General features: G+C 38.0%; 1 protein-coding gene across 1 annotated transcript in view; it reads left to right on the top strand.

The window, feature by feature from the left end:
• The window catches only part of LOC109936291 (serine/threonine-protein kinase BRSK2-like), an 839,320-nt gene that overhangs the window by 658,309 nt on the left and 160,300 nt on the right, over window positions 1–20,711 (top strand). The window contains 1 exon segment of the mRNA XM_048607321.1: window positions 15,887–16,003. Coding sequence (XP_048463278.1) covers window positions 15,887–16,003 — 117 coding nt within the window.

Genomic DNA, 20,711 nt, shown 5'->3' with positions numbered 1-20,711 from the left:
TTACACCCTCTCCCCACTCTATCATCTGCATAAAAACCCAACCTTTTCCCAGCTACCAGCAATTCTGAGGAAGGGTCACTGGACCTGAAACATCAACTCTGCTTTCTCTCCACAGATGCTGTCAGACCTGCTGAGTTTCTCCAGAAATTTCTGTTTTTGGTTCTGATTTCCAGCATCTGTGGTTTTCAGGAAACAAAATATCTCTTTTGTCCAAGGCTCCATTGAAGATTTTCTTGAGTGTTAACTTCTCAGTTTCTAGAGTCTACATTTTTATTTCCAGGGGCTCCTTTATTCATTCTCATCAAATCCTTTATTAAGCTGTATAGTTATATTGTTCAACTTTCTGCATTTGTGTTGATTTTGCCACAGGATCCTTTTAAGATACAAGTAACCAACAGACTATCATATGCAGCATCTCATCCAATCTGAAGACAAAGGATATCATATAAAAACAATATTAATGTTTGATTATAAAGTTGTTATGCAAAGTAATGTTGTAATTTGGCAATACACAGCTTTTTTTAAAAATTCATTTGTGGATGTGGGTGTCGCTGGCTGGCCAGCATTTCTTGCTCATCCCTAGTTGCCCTTGAAGGTAGTGGTGAGCTGCCTTTTTGAACCGCCGTAGTCCTCCTGCTGTGGGTTGACCCACAATGCTATTAGGGAGGGAATTCCCGGATTTTGACCCAGTGATAGTGAAGGAACGGCGATATATTTCCAAGTCAGGATGGTGAGTGACTTGGAGGGGAACGTGGAGGTGGTGGTCCCATATATCTGCTGCCCTTGCCTTCCAGATGGAAATGGTCGTGGGTTTGGAAGGTGCTGTCTGAGGATCTTTGGTGAATTTCTGCAGTGTATCTTGTAGATAGTACACACTGCTGCTCCTGAGCGTCGGTGGTAGAGGGCGTGAATACATGCAGATGTAGTGCCAGTCAAGTGGCCTGCTTTGTCTTGGATGGTGTCAAGCTTCTTGAGTGTTGTTGGGGCTGCACTCATCCAGGCGAGTGGGGAGTATTCCATCACACTCTTGACTTGTGTCTTGTAGATGGTGAACAGGCTTTGAGGAGTCAGGAGGTGAGTTACTTGCCACAGTATTCTCAGCTTCTGGCCTGCTCTTGTAGCCACTCTGTTAATGTGGTGAGTCCAGTTGAGTTTCTGGTCAATGGTAACCCCCAGGATGTTGATAGTGGGGGATTCAGTGATGGTAACACCATTGAATGTCAAGGGGCAGTCTCTTATTGGTGATGGTCATAGCCTGGCATTTGTGTGGCGCGAATGTCACTTGCCACTTGTCAGCCCAAGCCTGGATATTGTCCAGATCTTGTTGTATGTGAACATGGACTGCTTCAGTATCTGAGGAGTCACGAATGGTGCTGAACATTATGCAATCATCGGCAAACATCCCCACTTCTGACCTTATGATGGAGGGAAGGTCATTGATGAAGCAGCTGAAGATGGTTGGGCCTAGGACACAACCCTGAGGAACTCCTGCAGAGATATCCTGGAGCTGAGATGATTGACCTCCCACAACCTATGTGTCAGATATGACTCCAACCACCGGAGCACTTGCACCCTGATACCCATTGATTCCAGTTTTGCCAGGGCTCTTTGATGCCACACTCAGTCGAATGCAGCCTTGATATCAAGGGCTGTCACTTGCACCTCACCTCTGGATCTCAGCTCTTTTGTCTATGTATGAACCAAGACTGTAATGAGATCAGGAGCTGAGTGGCCCTGGCGGAACCCAAACTGAGCGTCGCTGAGCAGTTTAGGCAATAGCAATACAAACAGAAGCAGATTAGAGAAAAAAAAACACACAAAAAGTGTGATAGCAATTTTGATTGAAATGAAAGTTTTCATTATAACAGAAGCAAATACCTAAAGTTAACATAATTTTCCCTTTTGCTTATCTTTTATTGCATGAAGAATATGTACCAATGCATTTGTATAAAATTACTGATGACCTCAGGATTTTAACATTTCAGCTTTCCATGCAATTAGTAGCTCTAAAGCAGGATGAAGTCCATGCAGAACTAATAATACAGCATGCTCATGTTGGAAAAGGAAGTCCATCATGCTTCAATAAAAGATGTTACAACCCACAAGCTCAGGTTGCCTGCCCAAGCATTGGAAATTATTTGTTCGTTGTCTAATATAGTTCACGATAATAAGCAAATATCAGATTCATCTAAATTTCCAACTATTTGACGAAAGGAAAAAGGAATCAGCCATTCATAAGCAGTTGAAGTGATCTGGTAAACAACCAAACAAATCTGCATGGCTCTCTTCTCGTTTCTCATTGCTTCCCAAGTCCCCATCCACATTCACTCGCATTGAAATGTAATGAATCTTCTCCGCACTGACTGCAGTCCCTGGACACAGTACAGACAGGTCCCTTGGGCCTCATTTATGGCTATCCGTTTGTTTCATCTCCATTTTCTTTTCTGTTCTGGTTTCTCGACCTTGTCCCACTCCCTGAGAGTGCCTAAGGCTCTGCATAACCTGGTCATTGCAGTCCTGGTGGGCGTAAAGTGTTGGAGTCAAATAGGTCGTTGTCTAAAATAATTGCTCCACTTCTTCCGATGAAAGATTCTTCCTCCTGCCCATGCGGCTACTCCAATCGTAGCTTCTTTTTCTAGAAGAGCAGCAAGAGTAGAAGGAAGAGAGCCTGTCATTGGACAGATCGAGCAACAGCATTGTCAACATACAGTTTGTGCTGGAAGGAACAACTCTTCACAAGCTGCTTTTCCAAATTACCTACGTGCTGTTTTCCTAGTCCCTGCATCTGGGCTTTCAATTCTTCATATCCAGATCAGTACCTTACTTGGACATTTCCACCCCCCATCTTTACATTTTTGTAGGATGCAAGTGCCATTTTGGGAGTAAATTTACCTCCCACCATTGTTGTGTTTATTAACTTAGCTTGGACCCTGCTGCCATGGCCACGTTGCTGTGAAGAATGGCAACTTGGCTGAGTTAACAAGATAATGGATGATACCTGTGGAGAGAAAATGTTAGAAAGCAACCAACTAAGGAGTAAGTGAGGAAGTATATTGAAAACACCACGTGTTGGACAAGCTGCCATTGAGAAAAATCAAAAATTTGAAAGTAGTTTGAGATTTTTAGTCAATATTTAAATGACAGCTTGAGGTGGAAGCTTCACTTTCTCAAAATGAATTGAGATTAAATGTTGAATGTTTTAAACCACTTTAATAATGTGCTGTACCAAATGATGGTTTTTGTCTTCCAACTGTATTGAGAAAATTAAAATCCTTCTCCACATAGTTCGGTAAATATTGTGATTTAAGTTATTATAATATAGTATCAGATTTCCCATACTAGTGTTCAGGATAAATCAAAGGTTTATTCAGACAAAGGTGTTGTACAAATTATTATTGCCAGTAACATTGATTGTTCAACACTCAGGGCAATTCTGGGATCCAGCAGTATTTTGAGCTTCCAGAGTCACAGCATACCGAGAAAGGAGTCCCAAATTTCCCTAAACACTTGGAGAGGGAGCTTCTGGAACACCAAAACAAGACAAGTTCATCACTTTTGTTTTAATTTCACTAATGATACAGGTTAAAGCCAGCACTGATGTTAAAGAATTTCGAGAAAAGAACAAAAATTACGACAATATTCATATGATTCATATGCCATTCATATGACAAACATATTAGAATTATTTGAAGAAATCAGGAAATACAGTTGCTATGTATATAGATTTTCATTTGCATTTGATAAAGAATCAGATAGAAAACCTGTTGATTTAAAAATTGAAGTATATGATATTAAAGGCAATGTGTCTGCGTAGAAAAGAAGTTGACTAGAATACAGAAAAGAAGTTGACTAAAATACGAAAAAAAAGCAGTTCCAGACCATGAGACCATAAGAAGATGGAACAAGAGTAGACCATTGAACCCTCTAGTCAGCAACACATTCAATAGAATCATGGCTGATCCAACATTCCTAACATCCACTTTCCTGTACTTTGGTCATAATCCTTGATTGCCTGGCTGGATCTATCTCAGCCTAAAATATACACAAGGGCTCTGCCCCCACAGCCCTTTGTAACAAGGAATTTCAAAGATGTTCAATGCTTTAACAGGAAAACAAAATCCTCCTCATCTTAGTCTAAAATTGGCACCCCTTTATTCTGAGACTATGCTCTCTATGGTCCAAGACTCTTCCATGAATCCTCTCATCATTTACACTGTCATGACCCTTAACAATCCGATATATTTCATTGAGATCACCTCTCATTCTTCTAAATTCCAATTAGTAGAGTCCCAACCTGTTTCACCTTTAATTATTAGACAATCCCTCCATACTGGGCAATCATCCTAATGAACCCACCCGAACTGTCTCCAAAGAAATAATATCTATTTCACAATACTTTTAAGAGCAGATGGAAGTGAATGTAGTGTTCCACAATAGTCAACATTAGGGCAATTGGTATTCTCAATATACGAGAATGATAAGGATTTGGATATCCAGGCCATGATATCAAGTTTGTAAATGATGTAGAAATAAAGAGTGTACATATCTCTCTCAAGGACTTTAATAACAATAGCATGCCTATATACAGTGCCTTTAATGTCACAAAAAAATCCCAAACTATTTCTTAGGTAAGTGTTGGAAAAAGGATGCAGCTTAGGGCAGAAGACCAAAAGCTTCAAAGAGATGACTTTTAAGAAGATTTAGAAAAGAAAAAAGTTTGAGAGAAGAGAAACTTAGGCCACATTGGTGAAGTAACAGCATGAGGCTTAGGAGGAAATTCCGATGATTCAAATTTAGACACTTGAAGGAGGTGCTGCTACTGATAGGGGAAAGGGAAATGCACAGACAAGAGACAAGACTTCATAGAATGTGGAGTTCAGAATGTTGGTGGAACACAGAGCTGAAAAAAAAAATTGTAGATAGAATTGATAAGGCCATGAATTGAATTAAAGATGCCAACAAGGATTTTAAATTAAAAGCATCAATTAGTAACTAAGTTTAGGAATAAAAACAAAGTTGCTGGAAAAGCTCAGCAGGTCTGGAATCTTCTGTAAAGGAAAAAGCAGAGTTAACGTTTCGGGTCCGGTGACCCTTCCTCCGAACCGTAATTAAGTTTCAATATACAACACAACATGGTTTGAGACAAGGTGAAGTTTATAATGAGTGGAAAGTCAGCAAGGAAAGCAAGAGGAGTATCAAATATGGAAGGTCCAAAAAGTAATGGCATCAAATGATATCAGTAGATGGGAGATATGTATTGAAGAAGTGTATTTCAGAAGGCCATAAGCTAATAGGTTAGATCCGTCTTGAATGTAATTTAATGCAGAGAAATATGAGGTGATGCTCGATTTTGCCTTGTGAACAGGTTAAAATCATCCCTGCATAAAATTTAAGAACGCAGAAGCTACTGGCCAATTTGTTAAAGGAAATACTGGGACGAGGCCAGATGGAGAAGTAATAATTGCAACAAGAAAATGTAGGAGTCCTGCAACAGCAATGAATTGTATGTAACATTTCCTGAAGGGACTGTGAAATGACCATATTAACCTCTACTACAGCAGCCTAACCTCTTCCAGAATGAATTTTTCAGATTCAGATTGCATTTTTAAATTCATTTTTAAATTATCAGTGCCTTGATTTCAGCAAAAGGTCATGGTAATGCGTCTCGATAGTTGGTTTCTGGTGAGTTTGATTATTTTTGGACACTGCTTGAATTTTAAAAAAATATAGTGCTTTCCTCTTGCAAAGTCACCATGCTTCACAGTTTCCAAGGCAGAGCGACAACTTAATTTAGGGAGCAGGGAAAGACATCAACATGTATCTGATGACAAATACTCAAGCAGTCTCTACATTGAAGCTCTCCCAGGTTTTCAACATTAAATAAATCAACACAGGAAAGAAGTTGATTTGTACACAGCAATACCCTCAAAGCAGCAATGAAATTAATGACTAGATAAATATGTATTAGTTATGGTGGTTGAGAGACAGGTATTTCTGCTCTTAGAATACTGGAGGATGTAAATCCACCTTATTGGGCAGACACCTTACTGATTTAATGTTTCTTCCAAAAGGCAGCACCTCACACGGTGTTCTTCAGTATTATAGCAAAATATTAGCCTGGCCTCTGGTCATGTCACTAATGTGGGGCTCGACCACGTATCTGACTTGACTTAAGAGCTCTACCATTGAGCCAAACCTTTGGTACAGTCCTTGGACATGTTCATTGTTAGATATTAGTGTAAATAAGCCAGGCATTCAAGTCTTCCGTTGTGCACAGTCATAAACCTCTTGAATATTTAAAAACAAAAATATCATGAAGGCGTCATAATTTTAGATTCTAAATTATTATTTATTTCCTAACCTGTAAGCCAGGGCTCAGTTGGTAGTTCTCTCAACTTTCAGGCACCAGGATTTGAATTTACTTCAAGCATGCAAATCTATGCTGACACTCCACTGCAGGTCTAAAAATGGGGGCCCATTCTGCTGCCTTGTGTAGATGTGGAAACAGGGCCTGTAATACGATCATGAAGATGAACAGGTGAACTATCCTTTACGACCTGGTAAATATTCAATCCTCAATAAATATCACCAAAAATAAATTATCTGGTCATTATGTTGTTATTTGTGGGTATATGATGTGTACAATTTGGCTGCCACCTTTTCTAAATTGTACCAGGGTCTACATTTCAAAAGTACTTTATTGGCTGTAAAGTGCTTTTGAGACCATTTGATGATCAGGAAAGGCACCATGTTATTACAGTCTTTCCTTTTATTTTGAACAACTAGATAACATTTCATGCTGTTCAGTGGAGTTGCAGTGCATTTCTTATGAGATTTTCCTTTGTAAAAATCATGTAGCCAGATTCAAATTTATATATATTTTTTTAAAATCTCTTGACTGGTCAGTAGGTGGATGCCTGACCCCACAAATGACAAGGTTTACAGCATCCAAAATACTACTGAATTTATTTGTAAATTTTAATTCTCACAGAAGCAAATTCTACTGAATTCAGATTTGGGATAGACATATATGTTAGGTAAGTACAAGTGAAGTGCAAAATTGCTGATAACAGTTTTTGTCCAGCAAAAATAGTGGTAATGTCTTTCCAAACTCAGCAGTAAAGTGCATTGGTTCACCAAGTTTTAGTAAACATCAGAAGGTAATATCATTTAATGTCATTCTATAAAGAAATGTGATCGAGTCATGAACATGTAAATTAATGGAAGAATATAGTGCATGTTCATTCAGAGGCATGTATTCTTAATTTTTGCCTGACTTTTTGATCAGTCTCTCCTGTAGTCTTTGGCTAATTCTTAGACTACCAAACTGCACAAACACTGACTTAGTCACTCACCTCCGCTGAAATATTGGGATTATCAGTGACTCAAAGTTTGCCTTCAAGTTTGTTCTTTCAGACATCTGTGTTACATGTCAAAGGAACTGCAATATTTCAACAAGGAATATCTCTTTTAATAAAAAGATGTACAAAAATTGCTAATATAGAATTTTGGCATACATTACGCAAAACTAAATGGAGACCACATGCCCATATGAAAGCAACTATTGTGCATCCTTTTCAATGAACATATCTATTTATAAGTTTACCTGTGACACACCATACAATAGCCCGTTTTACATTGGTGTATGTTTGAATGAACAATTTAAGTAGATAAATGTGTATCCCATTCACCCTTTGAATTCAGTTGTCCAGAATCTACTCTCTAGGTTACCCTCGTAAACCCCTTCACCTATCCATGTGTAAGGTTCTCCTTAAAGGCCACTGTTGTAACCAACATTTCTGTCATGTTTGACAATATTTTCCTTTGGCTCAGATCCAATTTTTGCCTGAATACATTTCTGTGAAATACCCAGTACATCTTCCATGTGGAAACACTAAATAAATGCAAGTTGTTATTGTTGTTACCTTCAGATTCAAAAGTACAACATCGACTAGTTGCAAACATTTAAACTACTAAGCCATCCACACTATGGTGATCAAACATTTTTTTTTATTCATGGGGTGTAGTAAGTAATGAGGAAAAGAAATTGAATGCAGGCCTTTATTGCAAGGGGGATGAGGTATAATGGTCTAGCTACAAACTGGAAGGACATTGGTGAACCTGTACTTGGAATACAATCTTAAGAAGGGAATATGCTTCCATTGGAGGCAGTTTATGGAATGTTCACTAGTTGATTCCTGGGGTAAAGGGTTTGATATATAAGGAAAAGTTAAGCAGATTGGCCCTGCACCCATTTTAGAAGAATATTAGGTGACATTATTGGAATTTGTATGAATTTGAAGGGGCTGGATAGGATAGATTATTAGATTGTAGATCTTATTATATCATATAGATGCTGAGATTCCCCTCATAGAAGAATCTAGTATTTTGGGATATAATATCAGAATCGTCATCCATTTAAGACAGAGTTAAGGGGGAATTTTTTTTCTCTTACAAGGATATTGAACTGTTGGGATTCTTATATTCAGGACTGAGATGGACAGAGATTTTTAACTATAGAAGAATCAAGGAATTTGGAAACAGTCAGGATAGTGGATTTGAGACCAAGATCGGATCAACAATGATATTCTTGAACAGCAAAGCAGGCATGACAATTTAGGTGATCTACTCCTTTTATTTCTTATGTTCTTATTGAAATCATTTTTACTGCATGCTAATGTGGTGGCACAGATCATTTGCAGATATAGGATCTGTATAATTTATACTCCACTAATTTCAGTTTATAATTTGTGGATGCTGTGTTATATATACACCATACTGTAGATTTACTGTATTTGTATTAGCACTTATTTTGTTTAATCTGATGTTAGTAGCCTTTGACTCCTCCCTACATTTCTGCTGATTAATCAGGATTGGAAATCATGTGACAAATATTTATTTTCAGTGCCTGGGTGATTATCTGGTTGAGCAGATGATTTGCAGAATATGGGACTTGTCTAGTTTACCTTCCACTAATTCCAATCTACGATTCATCGATGCTCTGCTATTTGTACTGTACTGAATATTTACTATATTTGCATTGGCACTTTCAATCCTGATTTATCAGTAGAAATATAGGGAGGAGTCAAAGGCCACTCATGTCAGAATGACCAAAATAAGTGCCAATATAAATGTAGCAAATTCATCATTTTGCTGCTGAAACCACCTTACTTCTGAAGAGTCAGTGTTATTTAGATTTAAGTCAGCAATTACAATTGCAACATGACAATTTTGAACACTAGAACTGGAGAGGGCAGCTCATACATAGCCCTTTCATAATTAACCCACAACAAATGGCATATATTGAGCTTAATGTACGTAAAGAAGCTCACAATTTCATAATTTATGACAGATTATTTTCTTTTGGAGACTTCACTCTTATTAAATTCAAACTTTAATTTAAGTAGTAAGTTTCTTCCACTTAAAGTAGATTGAGTCAAAGCAAATGATGAATCGTGAATTAACAATTACTGCATATGTTTATTATTTAATGTTGAGTTTTTAAATAAACAGTTACCTAGTGATCACGAGGGCAATTTTTCAAAAGCTTATGATGCACTGTAAGAGTTCAAATGACTTCAGATGACTTCACAAGCCAATAAGTTAAAGCCCAATATTAGATTGTAGCTTTAACCATCTTGATTATTTTAAAAAACAAAAAATGTGTTTGCTGAGACTTCTGCAAGCTGCCCAACTGAAACCAAAAACTTTTCTTCAAGTTTTTACCCAACCCCACCCCTGCAAATAAAATGCAGAAATCTTCAATTTGAAACCTTAATGTACGACACAGTTTACTTATTTGTAAATTCTCCCTATGTAAGCAAAATCCCATTGTTGTCCAGGAAGTAGCTCCCTAATATTGTATTTTAAAAGAAATCACCATAATCACAGAAATACTAACGAAACCTCTTAAGACACACAGAAAACTCATGCCCCTAGTTCAGAATTCAAAAATACAAAATAACTGATGTTCAAATATATATAAATCACACCTCACATCACAGAAGGAACTAGAGCAGAACTGACTTTAGATCTACAAATGAGCCTGAAAACTTTATAAGAGCATGCTAGATATATTTATCTATTTTATGAATTTAGTATTCATTTCTTTGTTGTTGCTACTATCCATCAATGCAATCCCTGCCCTTGATGTATTAGTACCTTCTGATCTCAACATTAATAGAGTTGATTGCACACGATATTATCTGGTTTTTCACACTTTGTGCATCTTATAAGATTTGATCAGTTGTGCTGCTGTCTAAATGCTCAGCATGTTCATTGTCAAGAAACTATTCGATATCAATCACTGAAATACAGTGATTTTAGGTTTCAAGAATAACAACAGTGAATACTAATAAATTACATGCACGAACTGAATGTCAAAAGATTCATATTGCACAAGCATCCATGGTATAAACTGGGAGAAAATATATAATTTTATTTAATCATTCTAACTGTGATTTCAATAACTAGTTTGGTGTGGAATTAATCAATTTTAAAGGAAAATAGCTGTGTTTGAATATATAAACAATCAAATAGGAGCAGATGTAGACCTTTTGGCCCCTCAAACCATTCTATAAGATCATGGATGATCTGATCGTAGCCTAAATACCACCGTGTTGCCTATCCTTTGAGCGTTGAACTGAAGTGGATTTATTATGGTGAGAAAAACATCTATTTTATCCTTAGTTTCTTTTTTGTTCACTTTTTGACAAGTAAAGTAGCCTTTGTTTATTATTGCCCCCATCCCCTTTGGGGTTGAATTACCCCATTGTCTTCAAACTGTATTTTAGCCTGGTGTGACGAGGCCATACAGAATCTGCAAAGGGTTATAGAAAGGATAAGTGAGTGGACAAAAAAAGACTTGGTAGATGGAGTACAATGTGAGAAAATATGAGTTTGCCCACTTTGGCAGGAAGAACAGAAAAGTGGAGTATTATTTAAATGGAGAGGGACTGCAGTACCGAGGAAATTCAGTATTCTTGTACGTGAATCACAGAAGGTTAGCATGCAGGTACAGCAAATAATTAGGAAGGCAAGTGGAATGAAGTATAACAAGCCTTGTTCCAGCTGTCAAGGGCTTCGGTGAGACCACATTTGGAGTACAGTGTACAGTTTTTGGCTCCCTGAAGGAATATACTCGCATGGGAGGCAATTCAGAGAAGGTTCACTCTGCGAATGCCTGAGAATAAAGGGTTCCTCCTGTGAGGAATGGTGGAGCAGGTTAGGTCATTGGTGTTTAAAATTATGACAGGTGATCATATTCAAGAAAATAGGATTCTGAGGGAGGACTCTTGATTTAACAGCCACAGATTTCAGGAATAGAGAATTCCAAAGATTCACATGGCTCTAAATGAAAAAAAGTTATTTCTCACCCCAATCCTAACTAACTGTCCTGAGACTGAGCTTTTAATTTGCACTGTAACTGTGGATTTAGAATCATTGTTGTGCAGTAATTGAACAGCACGGTTCCCTAATTTATAATTAAGTAGTGGTTCCAGTAGTGTACATTATTTCATACTTGTGAAAGAAAAGCATTATATACAGGTTATATGCATAAACAGGTAAATATTTGGTATTTAATTACATGTTTTTTAAAGTGCACTAAAATTTTGCTGCTACTGATTCAAAGGTCTGTATGTTTAAATATGTAAAAATTGAATAACTGCATATACTTAAATGTGGACTTACATGAATTAATATTTAGTTAAAAACCAAACATGAATGTTTCAGAGCCTGTATTCCTGTTTGTTTCTGATCCACTTATACTGTTGTACTCGATCTTACCAGTATTTGCTGGTCTGTGGCTCTGGCTCGCATGGCTTCCTAACTATTTGCCTTTGTGACGTTAAGTCATCTAATCTTATCTACTAAATATTTTACTCCTCTATTCCTCAGTCAGTGTGCTGCAAAATATTATTGGTCATGTATTAATAATTCAAAGGAATCAGGAAATACTTATCTGCATATCCAGTGATCAGTCACTTAAAATGGTTGCAATCAGTTTTTCAATTACAGCCCATGTGATAGGCTATAATTTCATGTACTTACAGTAATCATTGCAGTTTGAGTATAACGATCAGACTCCCTCTTTGCACAGCTGGACACATTTGCAACGTGCTGGAATTAGTATTTGAATGACCTTGACAATGCTCGTGAAATGCAAACAAAGGAATGCTGGAGGTATACAGCATGTTTGTCGTCATCTGCAGAGGGAAATGATGGGTAATTATTTCCCATCTCTGATTGCCCTTGAGAAGATGATGGTGAGCTACCCTCTTGAACCACTGTAGCTGATGTGGTGTTGATACACCCACAGTGCTGTTAGAAAGGAAGTTCCAGGATTTTGATCTAACAACAGTGAAAGGGTGGTGATATAGTTCTGAGTTAGGATGGTGGATGACTTGGAAGAGAACATGCAGATGCTAATGTTGACATACATGAGCTGCCTGTTTTCTTTTTTGGTGGGAGTGGTCTTGGGTTTGGAAGGTGCTTTCAGAATAGGCTTTCTGAGTTGCTGCATTGCATTTTGGAGATGCTTCACTCTGCTGTTTTTGTGCAGTGTAGGTGGATTGGCAGCTGCACAAGCTAGCTGCTTTATGCTAAATGATGTTTTGCTTTTTGAGTGTTGTAGAATCTGTGTTCAAACAGGCAATCAGAGAGTATTCCATTGCAATCTTGCCTTACATCTTCTGGATGATCCGCAGATCTTTCACAAGTCAGGAGATGAGTTATTCACTGCAAAATTCCCAGCTTCTGGACCTCCTCTTGTAATTGGAGTATTTACATAGATAATCTAGTTAAGTTTCACACTATTAGACTGCATGCTGCAACCAACCTCTGAATTGAATTTGCTTTCCAGTAGGGATCAGATTGCCTTCCTAATGGTGCGTTAGAAAATTTTCTTGCTTTATTTTGCAATTTATTTTCTCATTCTCTATATGTTATGTGGTAAGATCAAGTCTGGGTCTGTTCTCTATTCCATTCCTAATATGCCCAACTCCAAAGTGGGAAGACTAAAATGAATATGACAATGGTGACATTGAGGAAAACGAACGTGTACAGCATTGATGAAGATGATGAGCCTGGGAAATACTGTCATTATAACAACCAACAACAGCATAATTCCATTTGATGCTATTCATCCTCTAATAAGGGAGATGGGGCAGAGAAGAATGCAAAATCAAGCAAAAATTGAATTTGAATTGTCAGACAAAGAAGAATGCCTGGCTTTCTTTGTTCTACCATGTGCCTATTGTGAAAATATTCATTTAGAAAACTGCTGTGATCTGAAATGCCTTTGGAGATGCTCTTCTGAAAACTTAAATCATATCACAAAAGTAGGCTTTAGAGGCTTACTGTCAGAGAAATACCAATCTTCTAGCTGATGCTGCCCAAAATGTTTATCATCACTCACTTTAGACGGTCTTCGGATGGCTATTAGCTTCAGCCATAGGAAACTGGATGAAGAAGCAAGGATCCAATAATTTAACTGCTCTGCTTCACATAGCCACACAACCTAGAAATTGCTTCTTCAAAGACTAACACAAGTGATATTTTATTAATTGATGCACCTGCTGTAAGGGAGAAGTTGCTCATTGTTGGAACAGTTGGTGTAAAAGGCTTCCCAGTGTGACTCTCAAGTGTAACTCTGAGATACTGCCAGGAGGTGCTGCAGCTGCATCAGTACCAACATCAAGTTATTCATAAAAAATCAAACACTGCCACTGGAGCTGTCTTTGGAACTGGATTCAGAGACATCTGTTTCTAGGCTGCCTGCCTCTCATATGGTGAACACTAACAATCTTCATTTAGTTTTGAGGCAGGAGGTGTTCAGTAAGCATGTGGACTCTGCAGAGATTGCATAACTATGTTTGTCAATAGTAGTAATTTCTGTTCAGCTGAGTACGCATTTTTTAAAGAACTGGAATAATAGCTATGTAATGTTTCTTGCTTTTGTGATACTACATTTTGCTTTTTGGGCAGTTTTATATTGTAAAGTAGATGGCTTAGATTTGTTGATGATTAGTTCTTTAAAGCTGACCACACGTGAAATGAATATTTAACAATTGGATGTATTACTGCCCGTGTGGGTTGTGTTAAGTTTATTTGTGGTGGAATTTACTGAAAGTAGTATTGAAAGCACTGGAAGATAAATTGATATGATAGCCTTTATTTCTTCTTTTTCTTAATTGGAGACCAGTTTCTTATTCCTAATGTACCGCATCTAAAGGATACCTGCCTAAACAGAGGACAAGCTATGTTACAAACAAAGTTACTACCAAAATGAAAACCATTGCATGTTTATATTTTAAATGAAACACACTTATTTCAATACAAAAATAAATACTTTTGCTCCATCTTGAAGATCATTCTTTATTTTGCCGGCTTTACACCCATTTTGCTGCCCACTTCCCATTATAGGGAAGCCTTGATTGACAGTTGTACCAAGTTGAAGTTTGGGAGTGCCAATAGATATCTCGATTTGCAAGCTTTTTGGGTGACTAGTGCAGTATTGTGTTAATTCACATAAAGCTTTTCTTATAGCACTAGTGAAAATAGTAAATGGATTCAAGCTTTAAGTTTATTTTGAATCCCAAATTGTTTCAGCTGCTTTCCTCTCGTCTCACTATTTTTCTCTGCTCTCCATTCTCAAAGGTATTGATTCCTTTCCTTCAGAATGTGACAGTATTTGCTTTGAACCATTTGACATGGGGAGGAGCTGAACCTGCTTTTCTCCTCCTGATTTTGTCATAACATATTATTAAAGAATTGGACAAAATTAAGGACAGTGTCTGCAAAGAGGAAGAACGTTGTTAGGGAATTGGGTCCTGAATCTAATTTTAGTGATACAAAGTTAGAAAAGAGAAGGAAAGGAAAGCAGAAACTCTGAAACTAAACTAAAACTGAAAATGAAGGCACTTACATTTGAAGGCAGCTGTAAAATGATTGATATTGTGGATTCACTTGCCGGATGGAAGCGGTCTGATGGCCATTCTAAATTTTCCTGTTAGACGCATTGGAATAACTGGAGAGCAGGGAGAACAGCTTGGACAGCTGCTGATTGGTTCAGGTGCTTTGAACATCTGAAGTAGCTCAGGGCTATGTTCAAGACTATGTTTAAGTAGATATGTGGGCTATCAGCAACCCACAGTATTAATGTGCAGCCAGGAAGAGTACTTCGGCTCCTCTTGGCTCTAGATTGAGAGAAGTTGGAAAAATAACTTCCCTGTTGGTTGCTTTGGTAACAATTATTAGACCACTGTAGTCAATGCTTCTGCAATCCAAACTTTGATTAGTCTCCTTGAACTTTTCAAAAATGGATGCAGGACCTTTATTTCTATTTGAAAGCAAGGCCTGCACTTATATCTTCTGGGGGTCAGGGTCGCTGAAATGTAAACCTCATGGCAAATTTAATGACAGGCCAAGTACACATGGTTTGGACCGTTTGCTACACTTGTCATTGTTGTGTTTACACCAATAAACTAAGTACACTATTTTGAATTTATGTCTCAGTAAATGGACAACATCAACTCAAAGGCAAAGAATTTGTGTTTTAAATGAAGCGCTTTATGTAAACCTTGTATTCTCATGCAAGATCTGACACATCAAGTTGACCAATAAATTGTTCAAGGTGCTGCCTGACCTGTTGTATATTTCCAGCATTTTTTTTTCCTATTATTTTGAAGAATTTCTCTCCGAGAGCTTTTCCAAGTAGATGCAAAAGCAATTGTAAGTTCGGCTGACTAAACTCATCATATAGTGATTGAAAATACAATGAAAAGAAATAGACTGGAAGGCAAATGAAGTTTATCTTGATTCTTTCCACTTAACTAGAGTTGTGAAGATAACCCCTAGTAATTCTTACCCTGTCTTTTTCCTACAGCCACAGGGACTTGAAGCCAGAAAATTTATTGTTGGATGAAAAGAATAACATCAGAATAGCAGACTTTGGAATGGCTTCACTGCAGGTTGGCGACAGCTTATTAGAAACTAGCTGTGGGTAAGTTCTCATTTTACTGTTGCAAAATAAGAAGCAAAATATGTTTTAATAATTGTGTGCTTCAGAAGTTTAATTTGTTTATGTCAGATGCATTATGTACTTTAATGCAAACAGCAAGCAGAAATGTGGAAACAAAATCTTTGCAAACTGTTTTATATGTTGCCTATGTGTTATAATTCATAGCAGAATGTATTATGATTTACTGAGATAGTGTTAAACCTCAAAAGGTTTGTCTCCATGAACTTGCATTAATCTTGATTTAGATTTTGAAAATGTTCATTTTTTTGGCAGCTTTTAACTATTACAAACAGCATTTGCTGTCACTTTTAATTCAAATAACAGTGTTCGTAATAATTCATGTACACTGTGTCAGACAAGTAACTCTTTACAGCATTGACAACAACAAATGGCAACTCGGCAAAATATATGAGGCTATTATCGTCCAATGACAACAAGGTATGAAATAATTTTTCAGTGCAGAATACATTTTAATCCATCTCTGAACAATCGGTACACTGCCAAGTTCAAAGTTTCCTGAAAGTGTGAAGTCATCAAACAAAAGATGTAATAAAAAGTTTTTTTTCTTTAAATTCCCTTCAACATCAGTCACCTTGCGAGTTACAATATATAAAAGGAAAAGTAACATAGTGAAAAACAAGGTTAATTTGTTCGCCTTGCTTGTTTGTCTGCTACACTCCACTTGGGTGCAGTGACACTAGAATGCATGGATGATGCTCATCAAAAAGCAGTTCCCTTCCAAAAAAAAAATTCCAGAATGGCACCAGATGTGATGACCAGCAGGCACCAGTTTGTTTTTAGACTTGCAGCCACAATTGGGAATTCCTGCTGCCAGCATCTTGGATTTACACAGCTCTGACTCAAAAATCAAGAGGGGGAATAGCTTTTTTAATCATTATTGATTGTGAAATGCAAAATATTTTCTTTCTTTCTTGCTTGGTGGTTCTTTACAGCAGCATTTTTCTACCCATCTTTCCCAAATTTGCTGGTGGCTGCCCAGTGTGGTTATACCGCTGCCAGAAGCTCTCTAGCACCTCACCCCAGTGACAGTTCTTCATTTGTGCACCTACGTTGCAAGCAACACCAGGCCTTTCAGCCCACGAGACATTACAGCAGAATACAATTCTACTGTTCACCCAATTCCCACATATGCAGTGGTCACTAGTGGCAGAGCTACATCTGATATTTCTTATCCTAATCCAAGGACACTGATTAATTGCATTGCACTGTCATTACTGTACTAAAACTGTGTAGAATGCGTATGGATATAATAATGAGAGATGATGTATATCATGATATAACAGTGGCATCAACAGTTTTGTGCAAGCAACTATGGAGAACCAACTAGAGAACACGTCATCCTATTCTGGGTATTGTGAAATGAGAAAGGAATAATTGGCAATCTAGTTGCATGAGGCCTTTAGGGAAGAGTGACCATAAAGTGATCTGGGTGAATAGATTAGCAGGAATGACAATAAGCAAGCACTCGTGGACATTTAAGGAAGTAATTCATGACTCTCAGCAAAAATACATCCCAGTAATGAAGAAAGATTCTGAGAGGGCTAAAACTACTGTGGCTAACCAAGGAAGTTGAGAGTATTATGTTGAAAGAAAAAGCATTCAAATAGGCCAAAGTCAGTGATAGCCTTGAAAACTGGATAAGTTCAGAATCCAGCAAATAAGGAGTAAAAAATAGAGAAAATAAGCTCCAAGGGCACAATAGCAAGGATTATAAAAACTGACAATAGGAGCTTCTTTGTATATATAAAAAGGAAGAGAGGAGTCCAAGTAGACTTAAGATCTTTAGAAAATGAATCTGGGGAGATAGTTTTGGGGTACTAGGAAATGTCAGAGGAGTTAGAGATATTTTGCATCAGTCTTTACAGTGGAAGATACCTCACCATCCCATTAATTTCTCACCCATATTCTTCAGTATTAAGTACTATCACAAGAGAAGTAATGTTAGACAAACTATGGGACCTAAAAGCAGATAAGTCCCCTGGGCCTAATGGCTGTCATCCTAGGGTCCTAAAGAGGTAGCTACACAGATAACGGATGCACTGGTTATAATTTTCCAAAAATCGTTCTTTTCTGGAGGAGTACCAGAGGATTGGAAAATGCTGTAGTGACTATTCAGAAAGGGAGGGAGGCAAAACACAGGTAACTGTAGGCTAACTAGCCTAACATCTATTGTTGGAAAAGTATTGGAATCAATTATTAAGGAAGTAATAGCAGAATATTTGGAAACTCATTGTCTAATCATGCAGAATCAACATGGCTTGATTGAAAGGGAAATTGTGTCTGACTAATTTATTAAAGTTTTTCAAGGAAGTCTCAACCAGAGTAGATAGAGGGGAACCAGTAGGCGTGTTGCATTTGGACTTCTAGAGGCATTCAACAAGTTATCTCACAAAAGACTAAGTCACAAGTTTAGAACCCATGATTTTGAAGGTAGTATATTGGCATGGATAGAGATCTGACTCATGAGTGAGTGGGATAAGGTATTCTTTTTCACATTGGTGACCCATAACCAGTGGGGTCCCATAGAGATCAGTGCTGGAACAATAATTGTTTACAATATATATTAGTGACTTGGAGGAAGGTAGCCATATTTGCAGACAACACCAAAATAGGTGGAAAGGCAAGTTGTGATGGGGATATAGGCAGTTTACAGAGAGATGTTGATAGGTTAAGTAAGTGGGCAAAATGTTGGCAAATGGAGTACAATGTGGGAAAACGTGAGTTGTTCATTTTGGCAGGGAAGGCAAAAGAACACATTGTTTAAATGGAGAAAAACTGCAGAAAGCATTAACACTGACTTTGGAGGTACTTGTATATGTAACACAGAAAGTTAGCCCACAGATGTGGTAGGTAGTCAGGAAGGCTAATGGAATGTTGGCTCTTATTTCAATGGGGTTGGAATATAAGAGTAGGATAGTCTTACTGCAACTGAATGAAATGTTAGTGAGACCACGTCTCGAATACTGTAAAAAGTTTGGTCTCATTTAAGGAAACATATAATTTCATCGGAGGCAGTTCAAGGAATGTTCACTAGGATGGCCCCCAGTATGGAGGGATTGTCTTATGAGCAAAGGCCAAACAGGCTGGGACTGAGGTGATCTCATTGAAATATAGGATTCTTAAGGGGCTTAACAGGGTGAATGCTGAGAGGTTATTTCCCCTCGTGAGAGAGTTTACAACCAGCAAGCATAGAATCAGAGTAAGGGGGCACCAGTTTAAGGCTGAGATGATGAGGAATTTCTTCTCTGCAGGTTGATAGAGGTGTGGGAGCAGTCTCTTTGAGTATATTTAGGGCTGAGATAGATTCTTGATCGGTAGGGGAATCATGGGTTACTGGGAAAGGGCAGGAAAGTGGATGTCAGGAATGTCGGATCAGCCTTGCTAACCAGTCTACCATGTGGAACCTTGTTGAATGTTTTGCTGAGGTCCATATAGACTATGCCTTCATTAATCTTCTCTGTCACTTCTTGAAAAAAAAACTCAAACAAGTTGATGAGACACGATTTCTCACACACAAAGCTGTGTTGAGTATCCCTAATCAGTCCTTGCCTTTCCAAATACGTGTAAATCTTGTCCCTCAGAATCCCCTCCAACAACTTACCCACCACTGATGGCAGGCTCACTGGTCTATGGTTCCATTGCTTTTCCTTACCATTTTCTTAAATAATGGCACCACATTAATTGAGAGAGGGAATGTTCTCAATTCTGGTCTCCCTGCTTATAGGAAGGATGTGGTGAAACTTGAAAGGTTTCAGAAAAGATTTACAAAGGATGTTGCCAGGGTTAGAGGATTTGAGCTATAGAGAGAGGCTGAATAGACTGGGGCTATTTTCTGTGGAGTTTCAGAGGCTGAGGGCTGACCTTATTGCGGCTTATAAAATCATGAGGGGCATGGATAGTGTGATTAAACAAGGTCTTTTCCTTGGGGTGGGGGATTCCAAAACTAGATGGCATAGGTTTAAGGTGAGAGGGGAAAGATTTAAAAAGGACTTAAGGGGCAACCTTTTTACACAGAGGGTGGTGCATGTATGGAATGAGTTCCCAGAGGAAGTGCTGGAGGCTGGTACAGTTACAACATTTTAAACGCATCTGGATGGGTACATGAATAGAGGGATATGGGACAAATGCTGGCAAATGGGACAGGATTAATTTAACAAATATGGTTGGCATGGACAAATTGGACCGAAGGGTCTGTTTCCAAGCAGTACAGCTCTATGACTGTGTTAGCCACTCTCCAGTCTTCTGGCACCTCACCTGTGGCTATCAATCATACAAATATCTCAGCAAGGGATTCAGCAATCACTTACCTAGCTTCCCACAAAGTTCTGGGTTACATCTGATCAGGTCCTGTTGATTTATCTAACTTTATGCATTTTAAGACCTCCAGCACCTCTTGCTCTGTAATATGGCCATTTTTCAAGATATGAATATTTATTTATCCAAGTTCTCTGGCTTCCATATCCTTCTCCACAGTAAAAACTGGTGCAAAATACTCATTTAGTACTTCACCAATCTCCTGCAGTTCCACACATAGATGGCTTTGTTGATCTTTAAGGGGCCCTATTCTCTCCCTAGTTACTCTTTTGTCCTTAATGTATTTGTAGAAACACTTTGGATTCTCCTTAGCTCTATTTGCCAAAGCTATCTCATATCGTCTTTATGCCCTCCT

The sequence above is a fragment of the Rhincodon typus genome, chromosome 17, assembly GCF_021869965.1.
Source record: "Rhincodon typus isolate 14 chromosome 17, sRhiTyp1.1, whole genome shotgun sequence".
NCBI classification, from domain to species: Eukaryota; Metazoa; Chordata; class Chondrichthyes; order Orectolobiformes; family Rhincodontidae; genus Rhincodon; species Rhincodon typus.
The sequence above is the reverse complement of the archived record's forward strand: the minus strand, read 5'-3'. Positions and strand labels throughout refer to the sequence as shown.